This window comes from Anser cygnoides, chromosome 1 (genome assembly GCF_040182565.1).
Source record: "Anser cygnoides isolate HZ-2024a breed goose chromosome 1, Taihu_goose_T2T_genome, whole genome shotgun sequence".
Lineage (NCBI taxonomy): Eukaryota > Metazoa > Chordata > Aves > Anseriformes > Anatidae > Anser > Anser cygnoides.
Genome location: NC_089873.1, coordinates 99,138,295 through 99,156,604, shown reverse-complemented (window position 1 = coordinate 99,156,604; position 18,310 = coordinate 99,138,295). Strand labels below are relative to the sequence as shown.

Sequence of the window (18,310 nt, the reverse complement as noted above, 5' to 3'; positions counted from 1 at the left end):
GAAATTGTGTTCCACAGCTATGTTTAAGGCCAACAGTTCCAATCAAGTGCCTGTTGTCAAGCATTAAAATCTGTGCATGAGACTTAACATTTTTGACTGTTCTCAGAAACTTTTCTTCATGTGGACAAAGTTCGGAGTTGTAGGGCTGTCTGCCAGCCATTAGAAAGCAAGCTCTTTTCCTATTTTTGGTGGAGAACTATCATGTATAGAAGCTTCACTACGTCAGTTGAAATGAACTTGTTGGAAAATGTGTGATCTTCCTATAGACATCCTAGATCAGCATGCAGTAGTAAAACTGGACCAGACGATACTAACTTAAATGTATTCAGTTATACATGTCCTTAAAGCAAGCTCTCTGTGATATCTGCTGTAATAGCTACATGTTTTTCTTCAGAAGATAGGGTATATGTCACCCTCCTGTCTAGAAACCCAACTCTGCAAGTTCTTTCTCCAGCAAAAGGGGTTGTGGAAAAGGTGGAGAACTGTAGAAAACATCTTCAGTGCCTGCTTCTATGGCATGTACCAAAACTGAAGTGCTAGAATGTCATTTCTCCTTAAGAGCTGGCTTATAGTGGTGTCTTACTTATGGCAGTATTGTTTCTTCTAGGGTTGAGATGCAGAAGATGCGAGTGATGAGGCCATCCGCAGATGTAGCCAGGTACACGATGATCTTCCACAACCGAGACCATGGCAATGAGGAGAACAGAGACAGGTGAGTTAAGAACAGGGTTCCACTCTGCATTGCTGTGGAGGGTGGCTAAGAGCCAGGCCAAGTGGTTGCCCAGTTCTTCCCACTAGGTCAACCAGGCATTTTGTGGTATCCAAACTCTCTGGGAGATGGGTTTGACACCACTGGTTGCAGCTGGCAGCTGTTTTTCAGTGCATGAGACCTGCCTGTAATTGAGTGGGTAATGTTCTGTAAAACCTTCTGAAGCTATAGTCACATGGATATGACTTGAACATAGATTTAGGAGATTAAATGGCTTAAACTTCTCCTCCCCAAACTGTAGGACTATTTTCCCATGTCTGACTATCCATGCTGAGGACAGGAAAAGCATGATTTTACATTCCAAGTAGATACAGAATGGCTGTAGCTCTGCCTCTAAGGTTACAAGACATGGGAAAGAGCTCAAAACTCCTCTTGTGCATCTCAGTTTTGTGCTATGAAGACTTCTTCCTCTGCTCTGTCCTCAGGATGAAGCTTCTACGCCAGGTATCTAAAATGTGGAAGACAGATGGGTTGAACTCCTGTTCATATGAACTGCTGTCAGTGGAACACAACCCTTTGTACATCAACATCACAGTGGATTTCAGCATACAGCCAAAGGTCTCGAAAGGGTGAACACCATGCAGGTTATAGGAAATGGCAGCGCATCTTGTTTGTGGTTGCTGCTGCAGCAACTGACGGGCAGCACACTGCTTGAAACAGTACTTCAGTAGCACAGAAGAAAGTTTCTCTTCACAGCATCTCGTCGGTCAGTTGAGAATCTCATTTTGTGAGACTGGACTGGAGATGGGGACTGACCTGAGGACAGGTCCTGGTGTTCATGTGTGCACTTCCTGCTGGGGTGTGTGTAAACGTTTTCTTGTTTGGGCTGGTCCAGTGGAAGGACTTGAACTAAGTCTCCTGGAGAAAAAAATTTCTTGCAACTATTCCTAAATTTCCAATTTGTCATAGCAGGAAGGCAACATTGCCACAACTTAAAAAGGAGCAGGCCAGTCTTTGCCCCTTAAAAGCACAAGAATTCTTCACCACTTACCAACTTGCTGAGATTTTTCCAGTCTAAGGAAAAACTGCTTGTGTGGGGAGGAATGGCAATAATGGTAATAGGTGGGGAGATGTTAATCTCTCAATAAAAGGCAATCTACTCAATTAAAAAGGCATCTCTTGTCCTTCGTAAGCTCACTTTGCCATGCAGTGGGAATGCTCAAGCATCCTGGGGCAGAACGAAGTCTCATTTAATCCTGCAATAGGCTGCAGGTTGTGCATTATTCTGGAGAGATCTGGAAGGAAGTGCACTGGTTAACTATTAGAGATGGAGAGAGACTGCTGTCCATCCTGCCTCTTCTATGCTTTAGGCCACACTGTTAGCAGCATGCATACTACTATGGCTACCAGGCCATTACTATTTGGGGGTTTTGTTCTAGAAGGTTGGTGTGAATGCTGTAGGACTTCAGCTAATGCTCTGGTTAGAGCACTGCATTATTGTATGAGATCTGTGTTTATGCCTGCTAGTTTTAAGTACAGACAGCCCCCTACAGGCAGATGCAAAGCCAGCATTGGGAGAGCTGCTTTTAGGAAACTATAGTAAGAATTACATGACAAAAAGCAACTTCTGATAGTACTGAAGAAGGATTCTTTCTGTTTGACATGTATTAGTCCAACTGTAGAGAAGAACAGAGCCTTTAATAGATTCCTGCATGTTAGTGAGATAGACAGAGCTTTTCAGTGAACAGAGAACAGGAACTTGACTGTAATATCTACACATAACAAGGTAAAATATCCCATCTTACACTTACTGACTGACATAAAGATTACAAAAAGGGCAAGGTGTAGAGAAGACTATCAGTGTTACTGTCAGGAAAGTACAAATACATTCCTGCCAGGGTCACAGCTCCACTGTTGACAGATTTTACTTAAATTTTTCCTCTAGTATTTAATTTTTGAGAATTGTTTTCATATTGGAGACAGATAAACCTTGAGAGATTATTAATGTTTGAGTAACAGCTGAAATACCAGATTAATTTCCCTGTGCTGAGCAGGAAGTTAGGCTAGGTGACAGCCTGAGGTTTCTTTCAATGTGAATTACTTATAGCTACAATAAAAACACTTGCACACTGATCTGGCCAGACAACCACAAATTCAAGCTCTGTTTTCATCTGATTTCAGGGCAACTTTGTCTTTTATTAAGCTCTTACTAAATATGCTAGAAAATCTTGATCCAAACATATACCTCAACTTTACTCAAATTCACAAGAGTATTTACAGTACTGTAATAGCTTTCAACACTGAGTTCTCTTTCTCAAAATACAAAATTTCAGAGGACTGGCTGACAGAATGGCTTGAATCCCACTTACCACTTGCGTAAGCGGCAGGACAGAGCTATCCAGCTATGGAACAAAGGTTCCAGAAAACTTGGGTCAGCTTACTGTCAAGGAGACGTTAATCCCCACAGGCTGAGGGATGAGAGGTGGATTTGGCTCAGTAGTTTTACAGTGCTTTAAAGGACTTCTACAGTAAGCCAGATCCTGTTTGTAGCTATCACACCCTAGTTGTGAAGCCTTTTCTTCTAAATCTTGTATGCTCAGAAGAAAAGTTAAACGCACGAAAGACAACAGGATTAGTCTCAGGCACTGCAGACTCTGCACTAGAACAGGAGGTAGAGGCTGAATGCCCATAAGCATGCTGCCGTGGTGAGCTCAAACTCCACTTTTGTTCACATTCTCTTAAGAAAATGGGGGAACATATCCAATGTCCACGGTGATGTTGGTATAAAGAGGATGCTTTGTCCTAGAAAGAAGCTTGAACTCTAAAGAATTCATTCCGTCATCCTTCCATGTTTTTCCAGTGTTGTGTCGGGAAGCAGGCCTGAAGAAGGAAGAATAGCTGCAGTTAGATAAAGAACAAAGGTGATGTTTACAGCTGATGCTTTAAATAGAGGTAGCAGAAGAAACAGTCTTCCAGAGGGCAGGGGTTTAGCAGATGAAAGCTGCCAAAGCCCCCCAGAAATTCTTCCTTAGAGAAGGAGGAGGCTGAACAGATCTGAACTTCATGCTGAGTGTTACAAATGAGGACAATATGGACTGGAACCTTATCAGAAAGGGAGACTGGTGGGGTGGCAACTACGCTCTGCCAAAAAAAGAGAGCCTGGCAACAAGCAGAGACCTGCGAGTGCAACAAGGAGGCTTGCAGGAATGGTGTACAAAGGCTGCTGTAAGTACACTTAAGACAGGGTTGTTATGGAAACCTGAGTTTAAGATGACAGAGGGAAATCTGCACTGTCAGTGAGAATCCTCCACCACACTTGACCCAACACCCTCTACCATGCTAATCACCTCCTCTAACTGGAATATTTTTTTCTTTTATTTTAATGGCACACTGAGTCTGCACAGACTGTAAAGCAAGTTTTGTTTTTCTGGAAATTGTAACAAAGAGCCTCTTCAAACAGAAACCTCTCTTCACAAGATGGACTGCGGTGCGATTTTTGAAACTGGTATTCCCTGAATAATTTGATGTTGAGTAGGAAACTAGGAGAAATGCATTTACCCTTCAAATGCAGAGACGTGAGCAGTACAGTTCAGTTGAAGCTGACTGGGAGCTTTCTTTAAATAGCAGCATGAAAGCAGAAAATAACCAGTGGCACGAGGCTTACTTCATGTTTTGAGGAAGATGAGGGTAACAGCCTGCTGCAAGGCAAGGAATACTTTCCCACCTGTCCCTCTCTAAACAGTTACCTCCTCCAAGGCTCTTCTGTCTCTTTGTTGTAGTTCATCATTTTGTAGCGTCCAAGGTGAGATGGGGTCCGGACAACTTTCATTCCTGCTAACTGGATCCTTTAAAAGGAAGAATGAAATGTTTGTTTAGGTATAAGGATGTAATTTTGAGGCTTAGCTATAGGGGAAGGTCAAGGCAGAGAGGATGTTCAATGTTAAAGCAATCAAAGTAAAATACAAAAGCTGAAGGGAATGAGTTTAACACAGTGCCAAATCATCCTTTCCAGCAGGTTCTGGCCAGGCTTAGGCTAGGATGCTCCCAGCTGCACTGTATTTTGACAGGGTACAAAGAGGATTAGCAAGTAAGGAACAAACAACAGCATACAGAGCATTCAAGAGCAACTCTCCTGCATCTGACAAGTGAGCATTATTTTCACTTCCTTGTAAGAGCAGAGCTGTTACTGCCTAGAGCTCCATCATCCATTTTCTTTGAAAAAAAGAAACTAGTTTGCCCTTTCTGAAAGAACCCAGGCCTGAGTTTCAGAATAAAGTTGTCTGTTCTTAAGAAGTGCCACTGGTGCAAATAGCCTTGATGAGAGCACTGTCTTCAAGAAAGATTGCTACATACAGACACCAGAACAGCAACTGTGACCTGGTCAGCTGCAGGACAGTTTGAGGGGAAAAAAAGGCAATCTGAAGCTTCAGAATTCTAAATTAGAGCTTGCTAAAAACTACATTTTGTGTGACTTTAAGCAATCCATTACAGACTGCATCTGTTAGCTTACCAACAGAAAGTGCCAGTAATGCTGCTAGACCTAGTGAGCCTTCGTTATCGTAGGGCACTGCTTATGCAAAGACAATTCCTGTGAATGTAAGAATGAATGTTTGCCTAATTTAGGTTATCTAACCAGCATGTTTGCAGCATTTGATTGCCTTCTGTTGAGATCTAGTACAACAGCAAGCTGCACTGAAGCAGGAATGTTCTAAAGCTGAAGAAGCTGCAGAACTGAAAGTAGTTGTTAGGCTGGAGATATCAAATGATTACAACACTTAATTGACTGACATTTATTTCAGTTTGGCAGCTTTTTGAACATGACTTATTGCACATTCAATCAAAACAATAGAAACACTAAACTACCTTTGTTGCAATATTAACTCTTTCACAAGGTTTAGTTTAATGCATTCGTTCACTGTTTTAGGAACCCAGGTTTCTCTGTAGCTGATAATGTTAACACAGCAGCAGTTCCAGTTAGAATAGCATTTTATTCTAATGAAAGTGCTGATGGGTCTAATTTAAGTACCAGAGTCCACTAACTGTAAGTAACTAGCAAAAATAATAATTATGGCTGCTGTCTTAATGAGCAGTATCCCAGCATGAAATCTTTATACAGGACTTTTGGACACTTCTTCACTGCCCAAATGCTGATTAATTTCTTCTCTACCTTAAGAAGTCCTTGAGCACTCCTAAAATTCAGTCCCAGTAGGGTTATCAACCTGGTTATCCAAAACCAGCCATCTCAGTTCTAGCTTTTCCCAGATGAGACTTCAGCAGATGAATAAAGCATTAGTTAAGTCACGGTCTATGGATTCCACAAACCTAGAACCCTGTTTCTCTGAAAACTTATACTTGTGAGAATAGCAATGCAAGGCTTACTTCCCTTCAAGAGGGGGCTATTTTGGGATCTACATAACCTGCTTGCCTTGAGCCACTTCTGCAGGGAAGTGTGCTCTCATGCATTGAGATGACTTTACCACTGGTACTTGAAAATCACACTAGAGGCCGAAGCTGTACTGAGAACAGCTGAACAGACCCAGCACTGTAATGGTCAATTTAAAGATCTGTTTTCTAGGCATTCTGTTATTGTAATAAGTGCTGAATCTCTAAACAATCATCCACCATTTCAACTAGCTTGCCCTGAAAGGAAAATGAGGATTTCTGTGTTAAACAAACTGATTGCAATTCTCAGAAGAAAAAAATGCTTTGTAAAGCCTCCTACAGTTCTCAACCAGAAAACTCTGCCAAAACTGTAATTTTGTTAGTTTTCAAGACCAACAAAGCATAAAACTAAACTGACAATAATGGCCTTATAAACCACCCTATAAGCTTGCCTTAGTGCAAGACAATGAAGATGCACAGTGCAACTACAGAGATTAATAAAGAAGATACAAGCGATGATTTTGTACTTGACGAATTTGCATGAGGCAAAGTACTTGAAACTAAACTCATTGTATTCACTTCCATAGCATGCTGCTGCCATGGCAACCACCATACAAGAAAAAAATCCTGTCAGATCTTGCTGTCACTGACTCAGTGGTACACAGACTTCTCCATTGCTCAGCACAGAAATCAGAATTCCTTGTGTTCCTTAATTCCAACTGGTGACTAGATAGTATTTAAAGCAACCTACGTTGGCAACTGTTTGGGAACTGATAAATAAAGAGAAAAATCAGGGTGGTTCATAGACTCCTTTCCTTGGGGCTGTTCATGTCAATGAAATCACTTGTCAACTACAGGCAGTTACAACCCCTTGGAAGCAATCCTGAGCAAGCGAAGGCACTAGGATGTTTTACCCCCCAGTGTCTGAGGAAAGCTTTGTCTTCCCATTGCACCATAATTAGTCATAGATACTGAGCATTTTCTGACAGCCATCATGCCCAATGCCAATAGCATTTGGATTACAATGATGCTGCAAGCATGCTAAGGAGCCACATCTTAGTTCTTTCTTAGAATAATGCTACATGTTTCACTCGACCTGGGTTCTGTTTTTAGCCTGTCCTGTGCATCAGTACCTTGTAGCGATGTCATCGTTTTCACCACCACTGCCCCAGTATGTGTTTGGAAACCCATTCATCTTCATGTAGTGCTCTGGAGTCAAAGCAGATACACCCCCAAAAAAGGACTTATATGGAAGACTAAAAAGAGAAGGGGAAAAAAGGATAAATATTGAAGGCTAATAACCAGTCCTTCACAAGCAAATAACACAATGCAAGTCACAGACATTAATCTCATCCCTTACAGATTATTTGTAGAAGCAGATGGATGCAGAGTGGCTAGTTTAAAAGTACCCCCACTGAAAGTTTTAAGCCCAGAATTAAGACACACTCATTATTTACTGAAACCTAAAGCAGCAAAATCAGCGTAATTCCTGCCCCTCCCTCCCCCTGAGTAGGTCAAGGTAAAGCTGGTTTTAAAATTAACTTCAAGTTAGTTCCAAATACCTACATTGTATCATGCATCATCCATGTACTCCTGTAACTCGCACCCCACGCTTTTATCCTGGAAAGAACTGGCAGATTTCTGATTGCCTTTATTTGCCAAGCTAAGCTGACAGTGGAACAGGGAAATACATGCACAGAACTGTTCATGTTACATGGCTTAGGTCAGCCATACCCCTTCCTGGGGAAGCCACTATTGCAAAAACAAAAAATAAACCTCCCAGTTCTTAAAGGTTGCATCTTTCTCTATCCACATTCATGCTGTCTACCTGGAAAGAGAACCCATTAGGATACAAACATCCCAAAGCAAAACAAAGCACTTACTTGTAATGAAACTTATCGATGGCGCTAGCCATGTGTTTGGGATAGTATTCGTCACAAACGTAGAGATTATAATCGTTCTCAGGTACTAGGTCCACGTCATGCAGAAGAATGCAGTCCCAGTCTTCGTCCTTCAGGGCTTCCCGGACACCAATATTAAGTAACTTTGCTCGGTTAAACGTACCATTCCCCACCTGGAAAAAAAAACACCACACCCTAGGTTGCTTCACCAAGACAACAAGAGGATAGCTTGATTAAAACTGACGTTAGTGCAAAAGCCTTATCAACTGAATGACACTGGAGTGTACCACCACTGGCTGAAAATTTCATCCCTAGACTCTGAAAGTTTTACTCCCTCTCTTCAAGATATTCTCAGGAATTGTGATGTGTCAGGGGCCATACACCATTGGCATACGAAGAAGACAGACTTTTAAGAGACCAGGTAAGTCAATCCTCAGGTCTGTGCACGCACATCAACACTTCTGTCCTGACTACTGCTTCCTAAAGCTTAGGAATAAGAAAACAGATCCCTGTCACAAACAAAAAGCTTCCTTTCTCCCCTACTCAGCTATCAGTTTCAATTAATGAACCCAGAACTGTCCCTCTCTCCACTGATCTTTTGCAACACCAGTCCCTCATCAACTAAATCATGGCTGTTTGCCCTGCATAGGCTGACACACAGCAAGGTCAAGCCAGATGTTTTCACTTAATGCAGTCTAAAAATATCTGAGTCTAGCATTTAGTCTTAACAGTTTTATTCAGTAGCTATACTGACAAGTCACTGACAGACAACCCACATTCAACTCTTGAACTGCTGAAAATACAAGTTACCACTTAATGACAGCTGTATCCCTCTGGAACTAAAAAAAGCACAACAAATCAATAGCAGAACAATGATCTTGACAAGTGGTAAGGTATTTCAACCAGCAGTAGCCATGGAGGTACGATGGCATATAACTGACCTGCTCGACCCAGGCATAAAAAGGTACTTCACGTTACAAGATTCACATTTCTTGCTCAGAACCTAACCCTTAACTGGAAAGCTCAGCCCCCCCACCAGGCAGGTCTGATTTAGGTTTACCTGCTGAATCAAGTAGATTCTGTAACTGAGCTGCTGGCGCTGCAAGAAAGGATGAATATAGTAAAGAAGATAGTGAAGGTACTTCTCCTGGTTGCTGTATGCTACAAGGATGGCTGATTTGTAGCGGGCTAAGCAGTGAGGTGGTCTGTAGAGGCCTCCAGACTGAACGAAAGGATTTTTTTTGATGATCATTCTTTCACTAGGGAGCACCCTGAAGGAGATGATTAACGGACCAACTGTAAGGAGAGAGAGAAAAAAAAAAAGCAAGCTCACAAATGCTTCTCAACTTTCATTTAAAAATACTGGATGAGTTGCAAATGGTTACTGCTGAAGACGCCAGCCCTGCCCTGGCAGAGAGCAGTTAACACCACCATGCAGACATGCCTGTGCGACCAGTTCCAGCACCACCCACGGGCCAGTCACCTCACTAGGGCTCTGCACAGAGGAGCATGGCGCCATCAGGCTACTTGTCAGAGGGGCACCCAGAGTCCTGTCACAGCCAGCAGGGCTCACCGGGCTCCTGTGCTTCTCTTTTTCCTGGTGTTGGCTCCCTGCTGCACAAGCAAAGCTGTCTTGTGTTACTTAGATGGTCTCCTTGAATAAATGTATTCCCTGTAAGAGTACAGTTGAAAACAAATCTATGACAGGCTTTTTCTTTTGGTTGCCCATATGGAAAAAGTGTCTGAGGCTCTTTCGGAGTAGATTTGAGGACAAAGACATCCAAAAAGATAATCAGCAGGTTGGAAGGAAATAGTTTAAAGTCTGGATGAATATAAAGTATTTAGGAGATACAAATGGCATTTAGGCAATGTTAGCTTTATCTCAAAAAAAAAAAAGTTTTAAGTTCAATTTGATGTTATAATCACACGCCACAAGGGCTGTATTCACGCTTTCCTATCAAAATTTTAGGAGAAACAGACAGCAGAGCTGAGAAAGAAGGGAGATGTTTCATATTCACAGGAATATGCATGGGGCAGCAATATAAGCTACGTACGATAGCTCCTCTACTCAGTACCTCAGTTTTAAATGCAAAACATCCAGTGTGTTCAGCAGTTTTTACCTAATTAGAAAATACACATTTCTCTGCATTTCCATCTGAATTCTTCAGAATGAAAAAGCTTGACAACAAAGAAAAAACAATATTAAGTATCAGTCACTTTTTTAACACAAGTCTTGCACTATAGCAATATGAAAAACAAAACAAATATTATGGTTATTCCAATACTTGTTCTTCTGGGTAGTGAGAAAAGGCTCCAGAATTAGGAAAAAAAAAAAAGGTTACATTTGCACACAAATCAGCGTATCTTAGTGGTTTCCAACCACTGTCATCTTCGCTAAGAAAATAAAGCACAAATGCAGAAAAAACAAGATTAAATCTATTATTTAAATAAGCTAGGAAGAAACCTTTTACCTAGATCGCAATTAAAATCTGACAATCACAAGATTATGGTTTTAAGTAGGCCCAACAATCCTCTGCAAGTCATGCTACTCAAAGACAAAATACTTTTTACTCCAGAAGCCTGTGAGACAAGTTACTTTTTTATTTTTACAGCTATAAATAAGACTCTCTTTCTCTTCCAAGCTCATAGTTAATCCTGTGACTGTTTTGAAGTGAGCTTTCGGTATCTTCTAAGCCAGACTCCCTCTTCAGCACTGAAATAAATTATCCTCTCTTGAAACGTCTGATAATGAAGCCTGGGAGAGAAAGAGTAAGTATTTAGGCCTGGTGTTTAGTAGCTTTCATTTCAGCAGGGAAACGTACGGGTTTGTCTTAAGTCTAATGCATATTTAAGCAGGTGAGCCCACAAGGCATTTCTTCCAGCCCATCCTACGTGCAAGTCTCTGCTACAAATCTGACAGAGAGAAGAACTGAACCTGCGTTCACCCACATCCTGTCTAACTGATGGAGAGGAAGCAGCACCCCTCCACTGGCTGGTTGGTTTTTGTGCAAGACTCAGGGAGTAACTTTGGAGTGAGTAACTTTGGAGTGAGTAACTTTGGAGTGAGTAACTTTGGTGAGTAACTTTGGGTGAGTAACTTGGTGAGTAACTTGGGTGAGTAACTTGGTGAGTAACTTGGTGAGTAACTTGGTGAGTAACTTGGTGAGTAACTTTGAGTGAGTAACTTGGTGAGTAACTTTGGAGTGAGTAACTTTGGAGTGAGTAACTTTGGAGTGAGTAACTTTGGAGTGAGTAACTTTGGAGTGAGTAACTTTGGTGAGTAACTTTGGGTGAGTAACTTTGGAGTGAGTAACTTGGTGAGTAACTTGGAGTGAGTAACTTTGGAGTGAGTAACTTTGGAGTGAGTAACTTTGGAGTGAGTAACTTGGAGTGAGTAACTTTGGAGTGAGTAACTTTGGAGTGAGTAACTTTGGTGAGTAACTTTGGAGTGAGTAACTTTGGAGTGAGTAACTTTGAGTGAGTAACTTGGAGTGAGTAACTTTGGAGTGAGTAACTTTGGTGAGTAACTTTGGAGTGAGTAACTTGGTGAGTAACTTGGGAGTAACTTTGGAGTGAGTAACTTGGAGTGAGTAACTTGAGTGAGTAACTTGGTGAGTAACTTGGAGTGAGTAACTTTGGAGTGAGTAACTTGGTGAGTAACTTGGAGTGAGTAACTTGGTGAGTAACTTGGTGAGTAACTTTGGTGAGTAACTTGGTGAGTAACTTGGTGAGTAACTTGGGAGTAACTTTGGGTGAGTAACTTTGGAGTGAGTAACTTTGGGTGAGTAACTTTGGGAGTAACTTGGGAGTAACTTGGTGAGTAACTTGGAGTGAGTAACTTTGGCTGAAGCAGAGCCCAAAGTTGGTATGCCTCACATCTCTGACAGGCAAACCTATAGTCAGTATCAGTCTCCTTTTCCTTCTAAAGGAGCAGGTGTAAGAGCATTTCCTGAAGATCAATAGGAACAGCCACTGATCCCATTCCTTGCACAGTCAAAAAAGGGTTAGGGGATTAGCCTTTGTGAATCCCACTTTATAGTTTTTGCTGTTTCATTTTGTTTGTCAGCAAGATCTTGCAGGCACTGACTCTTACACTTCGCTTGTAAATCCTTCCTTCAGGAAGGATTCCCTAAATTCCCCCAAAACTCATAGGCAATTCCATTTTGGCTATGTTACCCTACGCAGGAGACTGGAGGACGCTGCTGTACTTGCCCATCTGAAGCTGAAGAGTAGTTCTTCAGAGAATCACGCTGTGGGTTCATGAGTCTAGGTCACATTTATTATTACTTTTAGGCAGACAGTTCCCTGTGCTGCCTTTAAAGGCCACCGCATTTCAGTCCAACACAGTTTTAAACCTGTAATTTATGTTGCTTTTCAGATTTATGAACCCCCTGATTATCAGTTCTTTTAACTAAAGCACCGTTAACCACCAATTTGATGACAACTGGAGCTTGCTGAAGAAACGTTATCTTCAGATTGGATTTCATCTACAGATCATTGCTCCCAGGAAAACATAAAAAAAGGAATTAATCTCTTTTGTTCTCCCACAAAGGCATGTTTTTGTTTTCCCTAATACAATCCAGGCTATTTGCATTACAGAGTAAGATTCTGTAGCAATAATCCTTAAATTCCAAAATTAAATCTGAATTTAGACACAAGGGGAGGCGTAAGATAACATGCATGATCTTCGCTCCTGTCATCTCCTTCCATACACAAACATATAATTCATGAGGATAACACCTGAATTTATCATTTTTTTCCAGATGTCATCTTCTCCTGAGCTGCCTGGCTCTATACCTTAAAAAACTCAGCTCAGAAACTCAGCATATGTCAGGCAAAAAACAACCAAAAAGTTAAAGCCTGTGACATATCCCCCAAACCTCTGGCTGCCCTACACCTTGGCTGTAAACAAAGTTCTGGCTCTCTGGTCTCCTTCCTGTCCAATTTCAACTAACAAACAGCTACTGCACTGTAATCCAATTAATCCCACACGTGAACAGAACAGTTGCAGGCTGGCCCAAGTAGGGAAAAATAGAACAGCTGAAGCTTGTTTTTGGGAAAGGACAAAAAACACCTTGGCTGTGCTAGAAAGTACAGCGTCCCAACTCAGACAAGGTACAAGATCAACCCCTTGATATGTCCAGTCAGTTTTCCCCACAGCCTGGTTCCTTAGCTCCTTCTGTGTCTGCATCACCACAGGGAGAGCGTTTAATTGATATGAAACCTCAGTGCACAGAAAAATAAATACAAGTCCCTGCCCATATTGTTAGCTGGTGCCTGTGACTGCATACTCACTGCTTGTTTTACTTCCTAGGCAACACATCTGAATATCAGGGGACCCATTAATTGTGACCAGATCTATTCCACCTTAAGAAAGGTACTACATGACTTCTAAACACCGTCTTGCTATACATTTAATTCAGAATAAGCAGCTTTAATAATTGAGTTCAAGAAGTAAAGCTTGCACAAGCTAAACAAGCTGTAACAGAAGCATGGATAAATATATCAGTGAAGAAGTGCAGCAGCACACAGTACATTACTGTAGTCATATTGTATAATTCTGCCACTATCTGGATGGAAAAAAAAAATAAAAAGCAGACTGACAGCCTTAATTTAAGCATCAATTTCCAATGACAGAACATGAGGCTGCCTCAACAGCAGCTAAAGATAAATCTCAGCATTATTACCTTTTCACTTCCCTTTTAAGAAGAGAGAAGCTCTAGTGGGAGAGCACGCATTACAAAACGCAGCGGGAACAGCTCATTGCCACAACAGATGGTCATGCTCATGAAAAGGTTATGACAGGAGTAAAAAGGAATAACTGCTACAGGAAGGGCCTGAAAAAGTTCTTCCACTGCATGACAGTATTTAAAAAAAAATCAGAGTTACAGATGGAACATGGAACTATTAAGGCTTCAAGAGCCAAGTTAACTCGTTCAGCACACACCATGCATGAAGTATGGTACCCCTCCAAAAAAACGAAATCAGAACCATCTGCCATCAAGCTTTTTCCTGGTAAGAGGAAACGATGAACTGACAGAAACACGCATCTCACACGCAGTGTGAGAACACCAAATTTTGAGTTTAAATGCTACTCAGTTAAGTTTGAGTAAGAGCAACTCGAGCATAAGAATACCTTGCTTTTTCCAAAAACAAAAGTGGAAACAGGTAACTGGTTATTTGTACAGAAGCTTCAAAGGAACTGAAGTAACATAGTCACAATATTAATGAAGACATTGAGTATCCAGTACAATGCTTTTCGAGTTATGGACCACAAAAAGGTCAATGGGCACCACTAAGCGTTAAAAAGCTAAGTCCAGATCTTCTTCCCAGGCAGAGATGTTAAGCAATTACATTTTCAGTTAATTCTTACTCCGCTGCCCTGGAAATGGATTCAGGTAGCTGAAAAAAGACAGATGGAGCTGCAATCTGATCTTCTGTTCAAGCGATTAGTTAAATGATCTACTGTATACATAAGTGGGGAAAGCACTGCACTTCATAAAAGCCCTGATCCAGGAAACATTTATGCCATTTGGCATTCTTCCAGTTACTTTAACATGTTTTGGAGTGGACATGGTGAATTATTACCAGCTCTGAATTGCAGACTGGAGTCCACAAGAATTGATTTGAAATCTCATTTAATGGGTTTATGAAATTAATATTAATCGTTTTCTCTGATGTAATGTTTCCAAGAGAGATCAGTCCCAGGAGTGACGGTAACAGCCAATCAAGACAGTTGTAAAGTATTTATACATCTGTTTTGTATGTGATGGGCACATATGAATAAAGGGCAAGCACCTCGCAGAGCAGCACATGTTTTTAGAAGGAAAAAGAACAAACAACCTCAGAAGAGTCTGGCATATACCAATAACAGAAGGAATATCTTATTTCTTGTATTTAAAAGGTAATGTCACCTAGTAGTAGCAGAATGTTTGGTTTTCTTAAGCTGGAACTGTATCAGTGCTCCAAAGGCTTATTTCACAGCAATGGTCTTCATATGCTGAATTCTAACTTTTGGAGATAGTAAAATTTCTGCAAAACTTAGTAAAAACTTCCACAGTCACTTTGCCTCATTTTTTCTCTTAGTCAACTTTACCATTTGCTTCCATCTGTAACTAGCATTGTTTTCATCTTAGCTCATGCAGGCCAACCCACCCTCTTCTTAACCCTCCCAGAGATGGGTAGAAGAGGTCTTAAGATTTCATAGCTTTGAAAGCAACAGTTACTTTAATGTAGTTTTACTTTGCATGTGCCTCTTCCACGTGCATCATCACTACTCTTGCTTATCTGATTGTTTGCAGATGAGCTGCACAGTATCACACTTTTTTTTTTTTGCAAGGTGCAAGTGCATTTCTGCTGTGCTTTCAAGTAAAACAAATGAGTCTGAAACACAGAATTGTAGCTTCCCAAAACAACTGATGGGTTCTGGTTAGAGGTGAACTGAGACTACACTAAGACACCATTACAACTAGCACTTGTGCAAAGAGGCTCTGTACTCTCAGTATTTCAGTAACATAGCAGAGCTGTTTCCAAGAGAAGTACTGAAGCGCATACCCAAAAGTTATACAACTTCATCATACATACTGCATGGATTTCATTGAACTTCAGCGAGAGGAGGGAAGAAAACTCTGTGAAAGAACATGCATCCTTATGAGGATTGAAGAGTCTAAAAAGGCTCATCTGGAGCACCCCAGCAAAGCTCTTTAACCTAAGTAAACAACTTGACACAGGAGGAAACGGAGCCACAGTTTCCCACAATACTTGCACCTGTGAACCAAAACCAAGGCCAGCCACTTTGCTCTCTCTGGGCTCCATTTGCAGTCAGCTGCTTTCCTAGAACACCAGCACAACTTAGGAGCACTTCACAACTACTGACACGCAGGACCTAAAATCACAGAAACCAGAACAGTACAGATAAACAGACAAGAGCAGCTTACTGTGTTGTAGACTCAGAAGCAGAAATAGCCAAACCAACTGCATGTGCACGCTTACAGAACTCAGCCGTGCTCAGCTGCCTGGGTAGATGTGCTCCACTAATCCCAGAGACGTGCCACTTCACCACCAGACTTGCTTTAGGGTTTTGACTTTGCATCCACTCAAAGTTTCTGAGCTGTTTCAGCAGTGCAACAGCTGAGTTCATGCTGCCTCGAGGATCAGCTCTGACCTGCTGCAAGTTGGATGCAATCTTTAGACTTTTAAGCCTAATGGAGGAGTTTTTAGGTCTAAATGGCACATAATCACGGGCCAAGACAATCACCACTAAGAGCAAGGTGCCAAGACACACTCTCTTTAAATATTTAGAATACTTAAAGCTAACGCCAATGTATATTGAATTACAGGTTTGACATAAGGCTGAAATAAAGAAACCAGGAGTGAGTCAGCGAGCACAGAGATCAAAATCCCAAAGCACAACTGTTGGCATGCTTCATATAGGATGACCAAGCTTGGGGGGGAGTAAGGGAAGAAGAGGAAAGCTTTATTAGCTTGGTATTAACGTTGTGCTTTGGTTTCACTCGTTTCCCTACACAACTTCTAACCAAATCCTTAGTATGGGAAGCTTGCCAATCACTGAAATACTTTACCTAGTGAAACCGATGAAGATGAGTTAATTGACACTGTAAAGTTTTGTCAGTGCGAGTATAGCACTTTTAACGCAGAAACGCTTGAAAAACATGCACTTTATCTTCACGAAGCGCTCACTGCTGCGAAGCACCCGGGCGGCAGCAGTCGGTACGTACCCAGCAGCGGTGACCGGGCCGAGCAGTAGGGCAGAGCATCCTCGGCGGGGCGGCGGGCGAGCAGGCTGAGGTTGGCGTACACGTCGTGGGGCTTGGAGAAGTCCGGCACCTGAGGCGAGCCCGACAGCCCGCGGAACACCCCGGCGGGGCCCCCTCGGTACAGGATGAGGATGAAGAGCGCCTGGAAGGCGAGGAGGAGGAGCAGAAAGCAGGAGTTTTCGACGCGAGGCAGGGACATGGCTCTCGCACCCCCTCACACCGGCACCTCCCGAGGCGGCGCTTGGCTCTGCCTCACGGCCGATCCCACCCCTTCCCGCTGCCGACACCGCCAGGAGGGGAGCGGCCGCCCGCGGCCCTCCGCAGCCCCGCTCCGAGCCCCCAACGACCGCTCTGAGGAAGGGAAGGAGGGGGCGGCCGCCATTTAACGTGCCCCCGCCCTTCCCGTGAAACTACAGCTCCCAGCATGCAACGCGGGAAAGGGCCGTGCCCGCCTGTGCTTCGCCGCCGCGAGGAATGCTGGGAGATGTAGTCCCCGCCCCTCCCCCCAGCGCGGCCGTGGGTCCCTGAGGGGTAACGGTGCTGTGGGGCGGAGGGGAGCCCGCTAGTGTGTCGGGCTGTCACAAGTCATTTATTTATTTTTTATTTACGAGGTACTTTGTGCATGATTCCTGTCGAGCAGCTTTTGAGTAGAAATTAAAATTCCATGAAAATGCTGAAAATACTGTAATATTGGCTTTCATTAGTTAAAACTTCCTTGGAGTAGTTAGCCTGGTGGTACATGAAACAGTCTGATGGTACAATAAACGTGTTTTTTTTTTTTTTTTAATCATATTGATTTATTAGGGAAAGGTGATGGTGTGTGCAGTGTGTGGAAAAGGGGAGTTGAAGTAGCTGTTTCTGGTCATGGTGTTTTTCAGGATTTTTGGAAGAGACAGAAGTCATGCCTGACATGGCCGAGTTTCCCTCACAGGTGGGGACAGGGAAAGCTCTTCTGCACTTCCAGCGCACAGTCACTGTCCTGACTTTAAATGGCTGAATTGAGCAAGATTAGATCAACTGAAATAAATAACACAGCTCTCTACCTGCATCTCAGGAGACTACAGAAGCATTTTACTTGCATAGACTCCACAGTGAGGGACCTCTTTTCATTGCCTCACTGCCTATAAAAACTTTGGCTTTTACATCCGCCTCTTTTCTGTTTGTTTTCTTAATGAAATGGGGCATGTGTGATTGTGCTGTCAGTCATTCTGCCTTCTCTGATAATGGATTTGTAATGTGTTGTCCATTTTCACTTAAGTTTGACAGAGAAAAATAAGTCTTCTGTAAGAAGCTATCTAGGAAAAGGCAGTGGCAGGATTTGCACTGGGGAAAGTAGTAAAAAACAAAATTTGCCCCTGCAAGAAGGGGCAGGTCACCTCAGCTCGGCCTCCCATCCCATTTCAAGACAAAGCTGTCCCATGTGCTGGCTCATCAGTCAGCACGCGTGGCTCCAAACCAGGCAAAGCAGCTGCTAACAGGAGGTGGCATGGGAAAAAGATGGGGTTAGAGGGTGGTACCGTGTGTGTTGGGAGTACTCCTGC

General features: G+C 42.5%; 2 protein-coding genes across 4 annotated transcripts in view; one reads left to right on the top strand and one right to left on the bottom strand.

Moving 5' to 3' along the window:
• The window catches only part of B4GALT4 (beta-1,4-galactosyltransferase 4), a 28,658-nt gene extending 26,776 nt beyond the window's left edge, over nt 1–1,882 (top strand). For all 3 annotated transcript variants that reach the window (XM_048057966.2, XM_048057964.2, XM_013183540.3), the window contains exons 6-7: nt 608–712; nt 1,195–1,882. In XM_048057966.2, coding sequence (XP_047913923.2) covers nt 608–712; nt 1,195–1,342 — 253 coding nt within the window. In that variant the 3' untranslated portion in view covers nt 1,343–1,882. The remainder of the gene's footprint in view (nt 1–607; nt 713–1,194) is intronic.
• Nucleotides 1,883–2,386: 504 nt separating this feature from the next.
• On the bottom strand, nt 2,387–17,180 carry LOC106037599 (beta-1,4-galactosyltransferase 3). The gene is made up of 6 exons (XM_013183566.3): nt 16,731–17,180; nt 9,053–9,288; nt 7,975–8,165; nt 7,225–7,347; nt 4,456–4,554; nt 2,387–3,589 (listed from the first exon to the last, which is right to left on the bottom strand). Exons 1-6 carry the CDS (start codon nt 16,966–16,968, stop codon nt 3,448–3,450), a joined length of 1,029 nt encoding a protein of 342 aa, XP_013039020.2. The 5' UTR covers nt 16,969–17,180; the 3' UTR covers nt 2,387–3,447.
• Between the last annotated feature and the right edge of the window lie 1,130 nt (nt 17,181–18,310).

What these genes read in the sequence shown, in the direction of transcription:
- LOC106037599 (XM_013183566.3), bottom strand. Translation starts at nt 16,968, where the DNA reads ATGTCCCTGCCTCGCGTCGAAAACTCCTGCTTTCTGCTCCTCCTCCTC. An exon ending in GGCCCGGTCACCGCTGCTGG is followed by an intron (nt 9,289 to 16,730) that starts GTACGTACCGAC and finishes CTCTCCTTACAG; the next exon opens with TTGGTCCGTTAATCATCTCC. An exon ending in ACAGAAGAGCCTTGGAGGAG is followed by an intron (nt 3,590 to 4,455) that starts GTAACTGTTTAG and finishes TTCCTTCTTCAG; the next exon opens with GCCTGCTTCCCGACACAACA.